The following is a 19515-nucleotide window of genomic DNA, read 5'->3' as shown; positions in this document are numbered from 1 at the left end:
TCTCTGCTGGAGGCTGTAGCACCTCCAGCTCTGGACGTCACATCGATCGGCCTCTTCATTCAACAGTCGTTAGTCTGAGCCACGCTCGTCTGTGACGTCATGCTGAACTGTGACTTCAGTTTAAAGACATGAAACTGTTTTATTTCTCTGATTTACACTCACAAGAGAACTTCTCAATCTTGAAATGATTTATAATTCAATATGTTCCCAGAAAGATAACAATAATAATAGTTCATCTGATTCATAAACACGTCGGCATAGACAGAGATTTCTGAAGAGTAGATTTTTAAAGGTTCCTCCCTCAGTGAATTATCTGTTATGACATGAATAAACGTTATTTAGAGACGTGAACTCCATCTGTGCACCAACGAGCTGCAGGAGCCATTTGGTGACAAAGTGTTGTCGACACATTCAGACAATTTACTGACTCACAAAATAAGAGCAGCAGAGTTTGGGAGACTTTGAGACGAAGGCTGAAGCAGTTTTAAAATCTTTATTTAGAAAATAACAAGAGTTCATAAACGTGACCTGTAACCTCCGGCCTGATCAGAACAGAATCAAAGATCCCAGCTGAGCTGAAGCTACAAATTAAAGCAAACACTCGTGAGGCTGCAGCGTCCGACGTGTCAACACTCTGACAACTAAAGCTGTAAAAACACTGACGTAACTGAAACCATCCGACCTGCTCTAATAGTTTAGACCTGAACTAAAACTAGAACTGCCAGACAACCAGAAACACTGACTTTCAGCTGAAATCAAAGTGAACCAGGAAGTAGACCAGACCAGAAATAAGAACAGGATTAAACCCATGCACTGGTGGAAGAGCAGATCCTCCTCCGACCCTCTGATGCTCTTCAGGATCACGTTTCCTCTCCCCTCTCCCCTCCACTCTCTGATCCAAACTCTTGGAATCATGGAAGGAGGGACCTGCTTTTTTCTCCTTGTTCTTCCTCTTCTGTTTTTTTCTCTTTGAAGGAGGGGTCCATTCTTGTCTTCCCTAAACGTGAGCGGCAGCAGCGGGTAATGAGGGTGCGTCCTCAGCCGGTCCAGTCCCCGGCACCTCCCAGTTCTCCAGGCTCCCATATAAAAACCCTGGTGAAAAGTGAGTGGAGGCAGTAGGGAGTTTTCTGCTGGGGTCAGGAGTGTGAACAGACGAGCGGACCCTGCCCCAAACACCAGTGTATGAGTGGAGTGTAGCAGAAAGAGAAAGCACCCCAACTTTTTTCCTCTCGCCTCAAAGAGTCTACATGTCTAGTGGCATCTAGACATGTTCAGCTTTGTGGATATGCGGCTGGCGCTGCTGCTCAGCGCTGCAGTGCTCCTGGTCAGAGCGCAGGGCGAGGACGACCGTAAGTTTCATCACTTTACTGGAGCTTCTCAACCCTTTTGGCTGTTTTTTCACTGGTTTTTGAAAGTGGATTTTCTCTTCGTGGGCGGACGGCTGCTGAGATCTAGACAGAGAAGAGAAGAAAGAGTTTGAAGTAGAAATCTGAGTTCTGATGTGTGCTGCTCCTTTGTCTCCACATCGATCATAGATCATAGATTATAGATGGATAGTGCAGAACGTAGTTTAGACAGCTCAGTGTTTACGTAATGCATTGGGCATCTCAAGAGGGCCTCTCTCTCCCCCTCTCCTTGTGTTTGTCTCTCGACCCCCACCTCCCCCACATGCATGCAAAGCGAGTTGCTGCAGGTTTTCCAGGCTTCGCTCCAGGCAGTGGTTTCTAATGGAAACTTTTTATATGTTTCAGCAGATTTGAACCCTAACAGCTGGTAAAAACTTTTATCATCTAGAAAAGCTTAAACCTTCAGGGGCCTTTTATTCCTGTGCTCCAGACCCTTCAAAATTAACCTTAAGTAAGACTGGAGGAACAATGGTCTCTGCTCGTCGTCAGGGACATTTGTGCTTCCAGCAGACACGAGTCAGACAGCGAGCGCTGCTCACCGGGCCCTGATCGATGTGGCAGTGACTCACGGCCCGAGGCCAAGTGGTGAGTTGGCCAGGTGAGGGAGGGAGAGTCACATAGGGAGGATACAGGGAGAGAGAGGGGACGCGGTGGTGAGCAGGCGTAGTCTTGTCTACTGGAAACATTTGACCTCTGCAGCCTGAGCAAGTCCCTCTTTCTGTAACAGACTTTAGGAATGTGACATTACGGAGCACAGTGTTGTTCAGTGGCTCTGAGACACACAGATTTTCCTCCTGTAACAAGACAAAGAAAATCCGTCTCACAGCCTCTGGAAACCAGAACCGAGGGGCTGAGTTCTATTTTTCCAGATGTTCCTCTGGACAGGACTCAGCTGCCTGTCTGTCTATCTGAAGCAGATGTGGCGCTGTGACCCTCTTGATCAGTGTCACAGCGCCACCCAGAGGCTTCTCTCGCCACCTGCAGACACATCTGGCCGCCACGTCCCCCTCCTCCTCCTCCCCCTCCTCCTCCTCTTCCTCCTCTTTCCACTCGGTTTTTTCTGTTTCCTCTAATTACAAACACATGCGGATGGTTTCCACCCGTCGCTGCCAAGCCGCCGGTCCGCGGCGCTGCAGCTTCCCCCGGTGAGCTCAGCGCTTTGGCACGAGACGCCTGAGCCGAGCGGAGCCTCCAGTCTGGGCCGAGTTCTGCTGGGAAGCGGCAGCGATGGAGCTCGGGTCGGAAAATGTGACTCAGTTAGAGCAGAGCAGCATTTTGTGATGAGATGAAGTGAAGTTTCTCTGAGTTCTGTGCGTAAAGAGCGTGGCACCGTGCGTAATGACGCAGTGCCCTGAACCAGACGCGTGCGCGGCCTGTGCGTCGCCTCAGTCTCTGTCTGCTCCAAACTTTAAAACTCTTCTCCAGCTTCGAGCTCCTGGATGTTTTCATCTGGTTTCATGTTTTTAATCCTCATGGCTGAGGCGTTTGATGACGTCACGTCCAAACCAGAAGTGACACGTTCTTTAAAATAAACTCTTTTCATATTTGATCAAAACTCTGATTCCATCTTCAGGTTATATAGGTTTGAGTTTTTTAGTAGGAGTGTAATGCAATGATAGAATATTTGTGATTTATTGATTATTTATTTGTTTCTTTATAAAATATTTTTTCATTATTAGTTAACTCATGAAAATTATTAATAATATTTACTTTTTGTTTTTCATTTTGATTTCATCTACACCCTCGAGTTTGTGTGTGTGTGTGTGTGTGTGTGTGTGTGTGTGTGTGTGTGTGTGTGTGTGTGTGTGTGTGTGTGAGGCCTCAGCTGCTGTGTCTCACCTGCCCCTCTGCTCTCTGTCGCCCCCTCAGTCGCGGTCAGTGACTGCACCTTGAACGGCCAGGTGTTTGCGGACCGGGATGTGTGGAAACCGGAACCGTGTCAGATCTGTGTGTGTGACAGCGGCACCGTGATGTGCGATGAGGTCATCTGCGAGGACACAACCGACTGCCCCAACCCCATCATCCCCCACGACGAGTGCTGCCCCATCTGCCCCGACGACGGTACAGCCTCTTCTACTCGATTCTTTACTGTTGTATTCTATTATAACCTATTTTTATTATATTTATTTTATTTATATTCTAATCTATTTATATTCTAGTCTATTCTACACATACAGTGAATTGGATGAATTATCTCATGATTTCAGGATTAGATGAGTTATATAATAATAGTAATAATAATAGTAATAATAATATATATAATATAAATAATGTGTCAATGTTTTTGTATGATGTATATTTTCATATTCTAATGTTCCACCTGTTTGTGTCTCAGGCTTCCAAGAGGCTCAAGTTGAGGTAAATATCGACTATTCTTTATTTCATTGATTTTCAAACATAATAATTACGAATGACAGTGGATTGTTAAAGTGATTATTGATCAATGACTGATGGTTGATGATGACGTGAAGTGATTGAAGTGTTGTTTATTGGTCTGAACTGAAGTGTCGTCAGCTGCTGGATTCATCATTGATCAACACTTTATCGATTATATCACATTCTGATATATTATCTTATTCCATGTTCTTGTTTTCCTGTACAGGGACCTAAGGGAGAGCGTGGATCCAAGGGAGAGAGAGTAGGTTCACATTCTCTTCCTCCCATGATTCAATCCTTGGTGTTTGTTCACCTGAGGCCTGTTGGTGCGTTTGAGGCTTGTGTGTTCATGTCGACGCAGCTCGACTGACTGTGTGTGTGTGTGTCGGCCTCGTTAGAGCAGCTCAGACACATCCACTCACAAAGGAAAGAGAGTTTGAAGCATGACAAGTAACAACACCACTTTAAATCAGGCCCAATATATTTACTGGCTTATTGTCAGACTCCAGCAAAACGTTCAATGATGCATTTTCCATCCAAAAACTGCACTGAAGTGTTTGTCAGAGTTTGTCGACATCGTTTTAAAGGACGAGCAGTTTGATTTATCAGTTTGTTATTTGCTGAGATCAGAAACACGAGGAAACTGCAGACTGAGGCTGAAGCAGGAGGAGACGTGAAGTCAGGATCTTTGAAAACCAAAGCACATGTTAGAATTTAAAGGCTCCATGTGTTTCCTTCTGCAGGGTTTAGAATGTTCTTCACACTGATCTGGTTCAGAGAGAAACGGTTTTACTTTGCTACTGATGTTATTTCTGGTGTAGAATACAGAAAGGTAATTTGTTATCTTGGGCCTGTGATGATGGCATAATTAAGCGTTCTTACTCACTTCCTGTATCCTGATGTCACATGACCACCACCAGTCCACTCCTGGTTGGTCACATGATGTCGAGCGGCTGCGTCTCCTCTGGGTTTAAAGCTGCTTTGAGATCCTGTAAAGAAACAGGAGATGAAGAGTGAAACCCAGATCAAGCTCTTCAGTCACGCAGCCCTCTCCTTCTGACTCCTGACCCCTCTCTTCTCCTCCCCTCCACCTGCAGGGTATTCCTGGTCCCGCTGGTAACGATGGAATCCCCGGTCAGCCTGGTATGGCTGGACCTCCCGGCCCCCCTGGACCCCCCGGCCTCGGTGGAGTAAGTGCTCTCTCTCTGTGTTCGACCAGTTCAGGTCCTGATCATGTGTCAGGCTACAGCTTCTTCTTCTGTGCTGCTCAGACATGTTTAGAACACACACAAAGAACTAGTCCCAGTCCTCACATCCCATTACCCATAATCCCTTGTGCCTCCTGCTCAAATGACTGACTCTGATTGGAGGTTGGTTGTCACTCTGAGGTCAGAGGTCATCAGTGTGGATGGAGCGATGCCTCAGAGGCTCAGAGATGAGGAGCAAAGAGGATATCAATCGATTTGATTATTATCGAAGGTCTGAATTCATCATTTACCTGCATGCTAACTCCCCATGCTAAGCTAATAGGACACGCCCAGTCTAATTCACCTTCCTTATTACTGACTAAATGCTAAATATCTGCAAATATCAGTCTAAAGTAACATTCTTCAGTTTGACACTGACCTCTGTTAGTGCAGTCAAGTGATGTTCCTGTAGGAATTCAATTTAGCATGATACCAAACAAGTCAACGACAGGTTTCCATTCTAATAGACCAGGCTGAGCTAGAGAGAACCACAACGAGGTCAAAGGTCAGGGTCAAAGGTCAGGCTGAGAGCAGTGAAGGGACTCAAATCTGCAGAAGACGAGTTCAGTCACATCACAGTCTTTTGAAATGTGATGAAATGTGAGCTGGTCGAATCGGGAACAGACGACACAGCAGAATATTTACAGATGTTATAAAACAGCTGGAGCAGATCACAACTCACTGTGATGTGAGAGCTGGTTTCATAGAAGCTCATCGAGGATTTGAAGATTAAAGAGAAACGCACTCTGGGAACATGCAACATAATAATATTCAATATTCAAAGACAACATAGAAAAATACATTTTATTCATGTTGTTGAAAGTTTGAATCTGAGAAATTATATTTTTCTGTGGCTCACGTGTTTGTTTGTGTTTGTTTTTCTTCCAGAACTTCTCCCCTCAGATGTCTGGTGGCTACGATGACAAATCCCCTGGCATGTCTGTTCCTGGACCCATGGTACACACACACACACACACACACACACACACACACACACACACACACTGTCAGTTGTAAATGATGATGACACATTGTCTGAACTTGCCTCTGTTTGATTGACAGGGCCCTATGGGAAACCGTGGACCCCCTGGACCTGCCGGCTCTAGTGTGAGTACACGACTTCCTCCTTCCTCGAGTCAGAAACATGGTTTCAAATCTAAAGACAGTGCAGGAACCTCATGACATCATCGTGACATCACTTTCCTCTCCTCAGAGGGAAGTTGGGTCAGAACACAAAGCTAATTTCACAGCAAATGGAACTACAGTCATTTTTCTGCGCTGGTGTGAATCGATGCAAAGTTGAGACACATGAAGAACCACAAACGCACAAAAAGCTCCAGTGGTCAGACTTTCATGGAGGTTGGAAGGATGACAGAGAAACACATAGGAATTACCAGGAAGAATGTTGTAACTGTACAAACAATGGAGCTGAAGGGTTTCGATTCAGGAAACTTCTTCACACTGACACATGGGACTGGAGCAGATCTGTGAATGCAGCTGAGGCTTCACTCCAGATAAACACAAACGCCTATAAATCCATAACAAGTCACTGAATGTGAAACAAAAGGAGCGATAACCACATTTGCTCCATGAAACAAAGATTCCCCGCGGACCTCCCTGAGTGTGAAGTGGCTCCATGTGATGTTTTTACCACCATCGTATGTCTGACTGTCTCAGTGATGGTGTTTTGGTTTGTTTCCTCCTGCAGGGACCTCAGGGATTCACCGGCCCCCCTGGTGAGCCTGGTGAGGCTGGTTCTTCTGTGAGTATGAGTCCATGAAACAAATACACACTCACACTGCACCTTGTTGGTCTGAGGCCATTCTCACCATGTTCTCCTCTGCAGGGTCCCATGGGTCCCCGTGGCGCCGCTGGCCCCCCTGGCAAGAACGGAGAGGATGTAAGTTCACTGGACCTGCTTATGTTTCTTATCTGTTTATATCGTTTGTCTCAATGTATGAAACAGAAAAAACTTCATCTGTTCATCCATCCCCGTTTTCCTTCCCTCAGGGTGAGTCTGGCAAACCCGGCCGTGGCGGTGAGCGCGGACCTTCCGGCCCCCAGGTAAGTTACCATGGCAACGCAATTGTTAGCGATGCAGTGTGAAAGTGTAAACAGAGGCGTGATAGTAAATCCTGTCTCCTGTCTCTCAGGGAGCTCGTGGATTCCCCGGAACCCCCGGTCTGCCCGGTATCAAGGGACACAGAGTGAGTCACATTCAACAAACCCCAAATCAGAGCAACAGCATCTTCCTGACTGACGCCTGTGGACTAACCCAACGTCTCCCCCTCTTTGTCTCTAGGGATTCAGTGGTCTCGATGGGTCTAAGGGAGAATCTGGCCCTGCTGGACCCAAGGTGAGTGTCCCGCTCTGCTGTCAGTGCAGAGAAAGTCCATTTGAAACACTCAGCAAAGGACAAGTGCTAAAAGTACAGAAGTAGAACCTCTACACAGATTCATGGGATTCTCTAGTGAATCATAACTCACATTACAAACGAATGGTTAGAAGTGAAGCAGCCTACATTTCCCATAATTCACCCAGAAGCATCTCTTATTCAAATCTGCTGTATTGAGTTTGAGTTGAGGTCACAGTCCCGATCACAGTGGCAGCCATGTTGGCTCGTTGAATTCATATTGAGGAACGACGCTGCATCACCTGTATGTTAATGTGTGTGTGTGTTTTTAGGGAGAGTCTGGAACTGCTGGTGAGAACGGAACACCCGGAGCTATGGTGAGTAAAACCAACGTCCCCTGTGTTCGACCCGATGATGCCACTTTGAGAGGTTGTATCTGACCGTCTCTCTCTCTCTCTCTCAGGGACCTCGTGGTCTGCCCGGTGAGAGAGGTCGCACTGGTGCTTCTGGATCTGCTGTGAGTCAACACACACACATCGTCTTTATTCAGCCAATCAGTGCGTCAGTGAGCGTATCAACCAATCATTTTTGTCTGTGTTCTGCAGGGAGCTCGTGGTAACGATGGTGCTGCTGGTGCTGGTGGACCTCCTGTAAGTCTTTTATTCCCTGAAACTCTAATGTTTATTAAATATAAAACTTCCAATGCAACACAAGAAACTCACAAAAATTTGTTCTACCAAATTATTGCACTTATTTCAAATTGGCTTCTTCAAGAATGTAAATGTGCTTTTTAGGCTTGTTTATTTATTCCCTTGTAAAGCTGCATGGACCTGCTACATTAGTCTAAATCTCATTTTGATTGTTTCTTCTCAGGGTCCCACCGGTCCCGCTGGACCCCCTGGATTCCCTGGTGGCCCCGGATCAAAGGTACAACTGAGCCCGACATGAGCCCAAACAATAATCTGTCATATCCTCCATTTTTAATGTGTCCTTCATCTTCCTTAATCCTCTTCAGCATTCACCATCTTCTTCTTCTTCTGTTTTCATCTCTTCTCTTCTGAGGTCAATACCAAAGTCACTGACCCGACCCTGCAGGAGCTTTGAGGCATTTCTCTCAGACAGTTGAATTTGAACCTTTGACCCAACAGGGGTCACACAGAGGAATTCTGTTCTTTCCATATTCTATTCTACATGTTCACATTGGAAACGTGATTAAATTCAGCTTCAGTACAAATTCGATTTTTATCCAACTTTGTTGTAGGAAATGAATGGAAAATAATAATTTCCTATTAATGCAGGATACTAACATAAATGGATTGTTTGTATATAATCCTTGGTTTCAGTTTATTTAGAAGTGAGATGTATAGATGTAATACTACGAGTTTATGACACTTTTTAACTTTAACACAGTTTTTCCCAAACTAAAATCTTTTCTTTCTTTCTTGTCTTATTTGTATTGACGTTGATAATTGATGCTGACTCTTCTTCCTTTTGTCTGTGACCATGTTGGATAATTGTAATTATCTTATTAATTATCGAACTCTTGTTCTGGGTTTCTTCTTTACTCAGGGTGAAGGCGGAGCTCAGGGTAGTCGTGGACCTGAGGGTCCCGCTGGAACCCGTGGTGAGCCCGGTAACCCTGGACCCGCCGGAGCTGCTGGACCTTCTGTAAGTACTGACGACAACGTTTCCATTGTTGTTGGGATTCTAGTCCAGACAATCCTGAATGATAGTGAAACGACTTCCTTTGGGCCTCTGAATTCAAATGTTCCCCTTCTTTCTCCTCCCAGGGAAACTCTGGAACTGATGGAGCCCCTGGAGCCAAAGGACTTCCTGTGAGTACTCTACCTGTGCATTTCTTTCACAGGCATGTCAGGGTTGAAGGTTTAAATCCGTGTTTAGCCCAGAAGGTTGAGCAAGGCACTGCCAAAGCAGCCAGCGCTGGAGTTTCATAGTTATCATCACATCACTGCCAGGTCCGTGCAGCATGATCTGACTGTATTGTTGTTCTGTGCTGCCCCCTGCAGGGTTCTGCTGGAGTTGCTGGAGCTCCCGGTTTCCCCGGACCCCGTGGACCCCCAGGTGCTCAGGGTGCTGCTGGTGCCACTGGATCAAAGGGAAACACTGTGAGTCAAGCTCCCTCATGACTGAAGACAGTATTTTCTTAAATCTGTCCCTTGTGGATGGACATGATAAAAAGTGAAAGTTTACTCCAAACACAATGAAGTAAAGATAAATGTAAACAAAATGCATTACTTCAGTTTTCTTCTGGTGTTTGGAAGTTTGTTGTTGTTGTTTTTTTGTCTTTGCTTATTTGTTTGTCTCCTTCAGGGTGAGGCTGGTGGCCCAGGATCCAAGGGAGAGCACGGTGCCAAGGGAGAGAGTGTAAGTTCCCCACAGTCTGCATCAAACATAGCACCTCACTCTCTTTGCCTCTCACACATTTATACACATGTGTTAATGCCGTGCCAACGATGTGTGTGTCCTCCAGGGTGTCCCAGGACTTCAGGGACCCCCAGGACCTTCCGGTGAGGAGGGCAAGAGAGGAGCCAGAGGCGAGCCCGGTACTGCAGGAGGCCGTGGATCTCCTGGAGAGCGTGTATGTATCTCAAAGAGAAAAGGCTTGGAAATATTAATAAATATTATGATCATATAATTATACATTTATCACTATTTTAAGGGCAGTCGATTTATTAACGCACACACTGAAAGATTGTTGCTGATAGCGAACATATTGTAGGTGATGGATAGACAGAGGCATAAAATACACTGTATAAATAGCTTTACATCTGGGGTTGTAGGGTTTCAATGCTGCCACTAGGGGGTGATTACGTCACAGGTGTCTTGACATCAGCTACTTCTTGATTCCCCCACATCTGGCCCATAATGCATCTGGCCTCAAAGTGTTTGGTGCAGTTTTATGGCGACTAGATTGTGTTTATACATAATGGAAACACAAAAAAAGGCCTGATTGCATCACTGTTTACCAACAGCCCAGATGACACAGTAGCATTGAATGAGGTGCGACCTCTGTCAGAATGCTCATGGTTTAAATCTCTCAGGTTTCAGCCCCTCCCAGCTTTGTTCATAGCACTAAGCAGGACGTGCTTGTTTCTCTCTGCAGGGCGGTCCCGGCGGTCGTGGTTTCCCTGGATCTGATGGTTCTGCTGGAGCCAAAGTGAGTGAAACATGCATTTGATTCATCTTTGCAGTTCACTTTTGAGGTGCATTAGATTTAACCTCTTCCTGTCCATCATAGGGTGCCCCTGGTGAGCGTGGCGGCCCTGGTCTTCTTGGACCTAAAGGTTCCACTGGTGAGTCTGGACGTACTGGTGAGGCCGGACTCCCTGGAGCCAAGGTGAGATACCCTACTATTGATCACATAATTATCAGAAACATGAAATAACCCCTGTCCAGGTTCTCCTCTGACCTCTGACCTCTGATCTGTAGGGTATGACTGGTAGCCCTGGCAGCCCTGGACCTGATGGAAAGATGGGATCATCTGTAAGTTCATTTTCAGAATAATAAATTAGATTCTAATCTTATCAAAACATCTAGGGTACATTTTTAAAGTTTAGGCTATGTGAATTCATCCTTAATGAATCCTCTGTAACAGGGTGCCCCTGGACAAGATGGCCGCCCCGGACCTCCTGGTGCCGTTGGAGCTAGAGGACAGCCTGGAGTTATGGGATTCCCCGGACCCAAGGGAGCAGCTGTGAGTAATATGTCTGCTACACAGTAACTTCAGCTGTTTATGAACATTAACACTACTGAGAATAAGGATATTCATAACATGGTCTCCACATCTCTGGTAACTCTGTTTTTCTCTTCCTGTCTGTAGGGTGAGGGTGGAAAGCCTGGCGAGAGAGGAGTACTGGGACCCACTGGCCCCGTTGTAAGTTGTCTACTCCTTGATTCCACGTTTCTCCATTGCTTTGTTGTTCTGTATAGAACCGGTTTCCCTAAATATCTACCATCTTTCTACCCAGGGTGCCCCTGGAAAGGATGGTGATCTTGGTGCTCAGGGTCCCTCTGGACCTTCTGTAAGTAAACAGAACCACTCTAACATCCAGCTAAACATCACCTAGATCTGGTCATTTCAGTTTTTTCTGACTCTTTGACTCATCCACAGGGCCCTGCTGGTGAGAGAGGAGAGCAAGGAGCTGCTGGAGGTCCTGGTTTCCAGGGTCTTCCAGGACCCCAGGGTGCTGCTGGTGAGACTGGCAAGCCCGGAGAGCAGGTACTGACTGAGATATGATTCACCTGCACACTCTGAAGAAACCGATTCTCTCTTATGAACTGACACATTCAATTTCCTCCACCTCTGTTTCTTGAACTATCCAGGGTCTGTCCGGTGAGGCTGGAGCCGTTGGACCCGGTGGATCCAGAGTAAGTCATTCAAAGGAGATTCTTTTGTTGAGGGAACTGTTTCTCTTTCACATTGTAAGATCTTGACTTCAGTGTGTAAAGTGCCTTGGCTACATGGCTACAGTTAAACAAGCTATGTGATGTTGCTAATTATATTTGCAGCTAAAGTAAGATACATAGTGGTTGAAACCTTCTAGAACTGCTAGCTTGCTTAACACAGTGGTGTTAACACTAACTGCTAGCTAGGCTAATGCTACATGGAAGTGGGCTAGCCATGCAGGTTGTGGCAAGTTTTAACCAACAATCTCTAAAAACAAAGAGGGCTACCTGGGGAAAGGCCTTTAACAAATGATGAATAATGAAAGAGCATTGCTTACCAGGTAGCTCTTACTGTTGATGAAGAATGTGTGTGACAGATGTCTTATTCAAAAAGTATCTCTATACCAGACAAATACATGTAGGTTTCGTTTTCAAGATGAAACACTACCTTGTAAGAATCAACCTTTTAAATGAGAAATCCACAGTCATATCCTACTGATGTGTTTGACCACTGCTGGACTACTTCAACAAACCTAACTATTTCAACTCTTCAGGGTGACAGAGGATTCCCCGGTGAGCGTGGAGCCCCTGGCGCCCTGGGACCTGCTGGTGCCCGTGGATCCCCTGGAGCTTCTGGAAACGATGGTGCTAAGGTAAACCCCGGCTGACATTAAAAGAAAAGAATGGATGTCCAGAGATCCAGGAAGCATATTCTACTGTTTTGATTTCTTTCTGCTAATCGTTCTTGTCCTGTTTTCCTCTTTGTCTTCAGGGAGATGCTGGAGCCTCCGGTGCCCCCGGAGCTCAGGGTCCTCCTGGACTCCAGGGAATGCCTGGTGAGCGTGGATCCGCTGGTCTTCCAGGACTGAGGGGAGACAGAGTGAGTATTCCTACAACTCCCAATATTCCCAGTATATATCATGTGTCCCTTCTCATGTACACCAGTGCAGAACCAGCACTTATCATTAGAGATCTAACTCGTTAAAGCAACAAAAACTTGATCGGACCTCCCACTAGGATGAATCTGACCAGTTTAAAGCCAACACTACATCATATCATCTTATATGTTGTTATCCTGCCTACAGCATTCTCCCACTATTACAGATGTATATTCATTCCCTGTATCCCCTCACTATCCATTTACGTAGGGTGACCAAGGAGGTAAGGGTGGTGATGGAGCTCCTGGTAAGGATGGAGTTCGTGGTTTGACTGGACCTATTGGACTTCCCGGATCTGCTGGAGCCACAGGAGACAAGGGAGAGTCTGGCGCTCCTGGAATTGTTGGACCTGCTGGAGCCCGTGGAGGCCCTGTAAGTAACTTGTTTGTCCTTCTCAGAAGGAGACAGTGAAACTTCGACCAGACTTCTCTAGCTGCTTGAATTTTCAATCTTCAAATGCTTGGCTGACTTTTCTTCCTCCTCTTCCTCAGGGTGAGCGTGGAGAGTCTGGACCACCCGGACCCGCTGGATTCGCTGGACCCCCTGTAAGTAATTCCTCCCCAAATGTCCTGGCTTCTTTTACCAACCATTTTTTTTATCTTTAACAGATAATATTCTGAGAAATCATTTGCTATCCTCCATCATTCCAACGCAGGGTGGTGATGGACAGCCTGGTGCTAAGGGAGAGTCTGGAGATAACGGTGCTAAGGGAGATGCTGGTCCCCCCGGCGCCTCTGGACCCACTGGTGCTGCTGGACCTGCGGTTTGTTAACTTTTACAATACCACCCATTAGAGTGCAGAAAATACAGTTATTTGCAGTAAATGGCTACATAACCTGTAACTGTTTCTCCCATGTTAATTGACACCATTTTGTTTACTTTTAGGGTCCCGTCGGAAACACTGGCGGCAAGGGAGCCCGTGGAGCTGCTGGACCTCCTGTAAGTCATTGCTCTTCTTCCCTTCTGTCCCACTCTTCCTGTATTACATTTATATTTATACCTAGATGCTTTCAGTTCCTAGATCAGGGACATTGCAAGCAATCTCATAGACGTCAGAGATGACCATGCCCCTGATCATACTGTCAATCCTAGCAATAGCCTCAAGACTCAAAAGCAGTCCAGAGACCTGATACTATGTTTTCATCCAGATGTCTTACTTGTATTGCAAAAAGCTGATTTGTTTATGATTTAGCTTTGTTCTCATATCATGTTCCCTGACATTTGACACAGCCTCTGTCTGTCTCCTCAGGGTGCTACTGGCTTCCCTGGCGGTGCTGGCAGAGTTGGACCTCCCGGCCCCTCTGTAAGTCTCTCTTTAATGTTACAAGCACTAGTTCCTGTCGCAGAGCTCAACATCCAGGATGGTTTTTAATATCCTAATATCCCCCCACAGGGCAACTCTGGACCTCCCGGACCCTCTGGAGGTGTTGGCAAGGAGGGACCCAAAGGAAACCGTGGTGAGACTGGACCTGCTGGTCGCCCTGGTGAGATGGGTGCATCTGGACCCCCAGGAGCTTCTGGAGAGAAGGGTAGCGCTGGTTCCGAGGGTGCTTCTGTAAGTTACCTTTAACCTTCAGAATAGACTGAAATGCTTCTGAAATGAGTTACTTTCACCTCAGTCCATCACAGAATCAAATAATTGATTTACAGTAAATATCAACTTGATTTGATACTGGCTGAATCAATGCGTAACTTTGAATAGAACCATTAGATTATTTAAGTCTCCACATTTTCACTGAATACATGAAGAACATGTTGAAGTGTTGGTCCATTCTGCCACCTTGCACCTTGAGGTCTGACCAATTTCTCTTTATCTCTCTCTGTCTCCACCTGCAGGGTAGTTCTGGTATTCCTGGACCTCAGGGTATTGCTGGAGGCCGTGGTATTGTTGGTCTGCCTGGACAGAGAGGAGAGAGAGGTTTCCCTGGCCTGCCCGGACCTTCTGTAAGTTCATCATTTTACTCAACTAAGACTATAAACTGTAAAGCAGTTTCCAGGAAAGGAAACCTAAATGTCAGAAAGGCTTTAAACTGTTAGAAAAGCTACTAAGGTTATTACAACTGGCTGTTACACCCATAGGGAGAGCTTGGAAAGCAGGGATCTTCTGGACCCGGTGGTGAGCGTGGACCTCCCGGACCCATGGGACCCTCTGGACTGGCTGGAGCCCAAGGCGAGGCTGGACGTGAGGTATGGAAAAACTATTGCACATGAGAACAACATTGCCATCTGTCTGTATTTAGATAATATTGTGTATAAGTCAACCCAGAGGGTGTTTCTTCATCAGCTGTGTGTTGTTGTTTTAGGGATCCCCTGGTAACGAGGGATCATCTGGTCGCGATGGACCTGCCGGACCCAAGGTGAGTTCATCATCTTACTGACCAGCATCAGGATGTGAGAGTGACACAGTAAAGTTTGTCTTTAGTTTCAGTCTCTGTCACAGGACAGAGCTTTATAAGAGTCAGCTCAGTCGACCTCAACCAACCAATAGCAACATGCTAACACCACAGTGGCTCCTGCTAGATACTGTGAACCTTTAAAGTACGAATATTGTTATTTGAGGATATTCCAACCACCATAGACCTCTGACGTCCAGGTACATAGGACTGGACAGGCTGTGGCAATAGAATTCAAAGACTACAGTTGGTGAAATAAAGTAATATTGTGTTTGTGTTTCAGGGAGACCGTGGAGAGAGCGGCCCTGCTGGAGGTGCTGGTGCCCCTGGACCCCCTGGCGCCCCCGGACCTGTTGGACCCGCCGGAAAGAGTGGTGACCGTGGAGAGACTGTAAGTAATGAAACCACCCAGTGGTCACTGTGTTGGTCTTTTATGTCATCAGATCTGCTGTAGGGGACAGTCAGCTTTGTATGTCTCTGCAACCTGCCTCCATATGAAACTTGTTTTGTGTGTTTTAGGGACCTGCTGGTGCAGCTGGCTCTGCTGGTCCTTCTGGGCCTCGTGGACCTGGTGTAAGTTACAACATCAGTACCATTCATGCACTCCTTTTATAATGACACACTATGCAGAGGAAGACGTAACTAAACACTTCATCCCCTTCTTCCTCCAAACAGGGCGCTCCTGGACTTCGTGGAGACAAGGGAGAATCTGGAGAGGCTGGAGAAAGAGGCATGAAGGGACACAGAGGATTCACTGGCATGCAGGGACCTTCCGGACCCTCTGTAAGTTACTTAACACACGGGCCAACACCTACTGCATACAAATAACACAACAGATTCAACCGCTAACTCCTATTTTTGTGAATGAACCCATAGGGATCCAGTGGAGATCAGGGACCTGCTGGTTCTGCCGGACCCGCTGGACCTAGAGTAAGTTAATACGTCGACAATCTTGAACTACTTGGTGCAGTTTTGCATTTTCATATTTGCTTCTTTGCATGTCTGAAAATGGTTGGTATAGACATTACAAGGTTTTCTCCTGTGCTGTTTGCAGGGCCCCTCTGGAGCTGCTGGCTCTGCTGGTAAGGACGGTATGAGTGGCCTGCCTGGACCCACTGGACCTCCTGGACCTCGTGGACGTTCTGGAGAGATGGGACCTTCTGTAAGTCAAACTAACTTTCATACTATCCATCCATTTTTTGGTTTATTTACTTTGTGTGTCAAGAAACATGGAATCTGTCATTTAATCCATTAACCAACTTATTCTCTTTATTCTTCTCCCTCCTTCTTCTTCTCCACTCTCAGGGTCCTCCTGGACCTCCTGGTCCAGCTGGAGCACCTGGTGCTCCTGGTGGCGGATTCGACCTCGGCTTCATCGCCCAGCCTCAGGAGAAGGCACCCGATCCCTTCCGTATGTACCGTGCTGATGATGCCAACGTTCTGCGCGACCGTGATCTGGAGGTGGACAGCACCCTGAAGAGCCTCAGCCAGCAGATTGAGCAGATCCGCAGCCCCGATGGAACCCGCAAGAACCCTGCCAGAACCTGCCGTGACCTCAAGATGTGCCACCCTGACTGGAAGAGCGGTGAGTCTGTTTGGTACAGTTGATAGGGTAGAGGGCCGGTGTCCCTACTGGACTCATTAACTTTTCTCAAGGCATATTCACATTTAATCGTCTTCAAGAAGAGTGAGTGGATAATGATAAGCACGAGAAACAGGATTCAGGAAATTAGACGAGTAACATGCTGGACTGACTTTTCCTCTTTTAATTCCTTGTGTATCAGGCGAGTACTGGATTGACCCCGACCAGGGCTGCATTCAGGATTCCATCAAGGTTTACTGTAACATGGAGACTGGAGAGACCTGCGTATCTCCCACTCAGCGCGAGGTTGCCAAGAAGAACTGGTACGTCAGCAAGAACATCAAGGAGAAGAAGCACGTCTGGTTCGGAGAGGCCATGACCGACGGATTCCAGGTAAACAGGCCAAACCTTCTTAGCTCCTACCCTCTCCTGTCCTTCTCCATCCGTCTCTCACATGTTCCCACCTTCCATCCCAGTTCCACAACCCCATCCTCTCTTCTCCACTTCTTCTTTCTCCTTCCCTCTTTGTTTCTCATCTCTGACTCAACCCCTCAGCTTCTTATGCCTCCTCCATCCTCACTGTTCCACTAATCAACTCCTCCCTCCTTGTCTTCCCCAGTTCGAGTACGGCAGCGAGGGCTCTCAGCCCGAGGACGTCAACATCCAGATGACCTTCCTGCGTCTCATGTCCACTGAGGCAACCCAGAACGTCACCTACCACTGCAAGAACAGCGTCGCCTACATGGACGCCGCTGTCGGTAACCTCAAGAAGGCCCTGCTCCTCCAAGGCTCCAACGAGATCGAGATCAGAGCCGAGGGCAACAGCCGCTTCACCTACAGCGTCCTGGAGGATGGATGCACGGTGAGTTGATGCTCTCATGACAAATAAGTCATCTTACATGCATAGTGTTGTAGTTCATGTCCGGTAAACAGGATTTGAACACTGACTCTAACTGGCCTTTCTTCTTCTCTCCTTCCAGTCACACACCGGTACATGGGGCAAGACAGTCATCGACTACAAGACATCGAAAACAGCTCGCCTGCCCATCATTGATATTGCTCCTATGGACGTTGGTGCTCCAGACCAAGAGTTTGGCCTTGAAGTCGGACCCGTCTGTTTCTTGTAAAAAGAGAAATCTGGACTTGAAATTGTTGTTGTGTGTGAGTGTGTTTTTTCTAGCAGTCATCTCTCTAAAACAAAGCCCCACCAAAACGTCCTTCTAATGCCATTTTTTCTGAAAACTCCAACCCCTCCCTCCTGATTCTACAAGTTTCCATTCGGCCGTTGTTTTCCGATGGTCCACTAAAACCTGCACTTCGACAAGATGGCGGTGATGCGGCAGTGTCGGCATCATCGTGTTTGGGACCACTACTTTTTTTGTTTCTGACTCTCGTTTTTTTTATTTTTCGTTTGTTTTGTTTTGGGTTTTTTTTTTTACCATCACCAACACCAAGGATCCTGTAGAGAAGACATTTTGTTTCACTGGCAACAAGAAAATAATATATGCTTCTGTAAAGTGTAAAAAATTGACTTCCCCTCTTCATCCAGCCAAACCAGGCCTCTCTGGAGTTTACAGAAACCAACTGAAACACACAGGTGACTCTTGTATTTTTATACACCACTGCGGTGAGAGGATTGAAAGGACAGCCCCAACAGACAGAACCCAATTGCTTTGTACCACGTTTCAGGTGATGATGAATAAACGGTGAAACTGACAGCCATGTTTGTCTCTGTTGTTCTGCCCCCTCCTTCATCTGCCCCAGACGAGGCTAACTCCTCCTCCTCCTCCTCCTCAGCTGATGCTGCAGCTGTTGATCTGTGTTTGTTGTTTTGGATGCTTCCTTGTTTGTTCCTCTCTTTTCTCCCTCACATTAAAACCACCAGCAGAGAAACATGGGTTTAAACCTCTTTATTTTTTGAAAGGAAACTAGATCCTATGGCTACCTCAGAAAGTGAGAAATTCCAGCTCTGAACAAAAAGTGTTTTTAGAAGTGCCTGCTGTCGGCAGGGGGGGGGGGAAGTGGAGGCTTACTTAAACTTTAGCAGAAGCAGAAACAGCTCAAACTTGGTGCTATTCTTTCCTGAGGTCTCCTGCCCGTCCAGCCTGGTTACACCTTTCTGTAGATTTAATTTCACTCTGGTGCGGCAGGACCTCGTTGGTGCTAAAATGAAACCACAGCTTTTATTCTTGGTGTCCAGAACGATTCAAACTTCTTTTTTTCCAGACTTCTTCGTGCTGGCAGTGAAACTCTAGCTTTTGGTTTTTGTTTTGAACCAGCTGTGCACCTTTCCTCTCTTTTTTTAAATTCCTCTCCACCCCTTCATTTTGTTTCTTGTTTTCTCCCCCACAAATTGGAATCAAACAGATTATTTTAAATGCACAGAAAGAGAACCATCAGCATAAAGTGTGTGAGAGAGACAGACAGACACACCTCTGGGGGCAAAACACCACAAGGATCTGTACCTATTTTGTATATGTATAATAAATTGAGATGTTTTTAATTATTTTGAATGCTGAAATAAAGCATGTTAAGTGGTCTAACATTGAATCCTGACTAATTCCCTGACTGGCTCGCTGACTGGCCCCTCCAGGACTTTACACCTTCTACAAGCTGTAAAGTGACTGAATGAAAAACCAAGGGAACAAAGTTTCCTGTGTCTGTTCAGTTCTCACCTCTTTAACAGAGTGTGTGGAGAGAGAGAGAGAGATGCCGGGAGGAGAGTCTGTTGCCCCGGAGCAGATCGGTCCTGGCTGACCGGGCCCTTGTATCCATAACATTCAAAATAGACCGATAAACATCTTGAGGAAACG

General features: G+C 46.5%; 1 protein-coding gene and 1 long non-coding RNA gene across 3 annotated transcripts; one reads left to right on the top strand and one right to left on the bottom strand.

Annotated features, from left to right (window-relative positions):
* Positions 1–478: 478 nt before the first annotated feature.
* On the bottom strand, positions 479–5970 carry LOC118122765. The gene is made up of 3 exons (XR_004698507.1): positions 5889–5970; positions 4669–4771; positions 479–1451 (listed from the first exon to the last, which is right to left on the bottom strand). It is a non-coding gene; the product is annotated as an uncharacterized LOC118122765 (long non-coding RNA).
* On the top strand, positions 1124–19252 carry col1a1a (collagen, type I, alpha 1a). Of its 2 annotated transcripts, XM_035179600.2 has the most exons (49): positions 1124–1349; positions 3276–3467; positions 3742–3764; positions 4009–4044; positions 4880–4972; positions 5918–5986; positions 6092–6136; positions 6738–6791; positions 6876–6929; positions 7040–7093; positions 7183–7236; positions 7332–7385; positions 7715–7759; positions 7846–7899; positions 7988–8032; positions 8256–8309; positions 8952–9050; positions 9173–9217; positions 9410–9508; positions 9714–9767; positions 9874–9981; positions 10507–10560; positions 10642–10740; positions 10833–10886; positions 10999–11097; positions 11224–11277; positions 11372–11425; positions 11515–11622; positions 11727–11771; positions 12344–12442; positions 12562–12669; positions 12938–13099; positions 13219–13272; positions 13383–13490; positions 13613–13666; positions 13977–14030; positions 14121–14282; positions 14564–14671; positions 14807–14914; positions 15031–15084; positions 15404–15511; positions 15640–15693; positions 15796–15903; positions 15997–16050; positions 16175–16282; positions 16426–16705; positions 16905–17095; positions 17322–17564; positions 17683–19252. In XM_035179600.2, exons 1-49 carry the CDS (start codon positions 1268–1270, stop codon positions 17827–17829), a joined length of 4344 nt encoding a protein of 1447 aa, XP_035035491.1. In that variant the 5' UTR covers positions 1124–1267; the 3' UTR covers positions 17830–19252. The 2 variants fall into 2 exon arrangements, with proteins under 2 accessions (XP_035035491.1, XP_035035492.1); XM_035179601.2 differs by lacking the exons at positions 9173–9217; positions 9410–9508; positions 9714–9767; ... (5 more) ...; positions 11224–11277; positions 11372–11425.
* Positions 19253–19515: the final 263 nt, after the last annotated feature.

Source organism: Hippoglossus stenolepis, chromosome 16, assembly GCF_022539355.2.
Source record: "Hippoglossus stenolepis isolate QCI-W04-F060 chromosome 16, HSTE1.2, whole genome shotgun sequence".
Classification (NCBI taxonomy): Eukaryota; Metazoa; Chordata; class Actinopteri; order Pleuronectiformes; family Pleuronectidae; genus Hippoglossus; species Hippoglossus stenolepis.
The sequence above is the reverse complement of the archived record's forward strand: the minus strand, read 5'-3'. Positions and strand labels throughout refer to the sequence as shown.

Excerpts from the sequence above, each read along its gene's own strand:
- col1a1a (XM_035179600.2), top strand. The coding sequence starts at position 1,268 with ATGTTCAGCTTTGTGGATATGCGGCTGGCGCTGCTGCTCAGCGCTGCA. Across the intron at positions 1,350-3,275 it reads AGCGCAGGGCGAGGACGACC|TCGCGGTCAGTGACTGCACC; the intron begins GTAAGTTTCATC and ends TCGCCCCCTCAG. Across the intron at positions 15,512-15,639 it reads GTGGTGACCGTGGAGAGACT|GGACCTGCTGGTGCAGCTGG; the intron begins GTAAGTAATGAA and ends TGTGTGTTTTAG.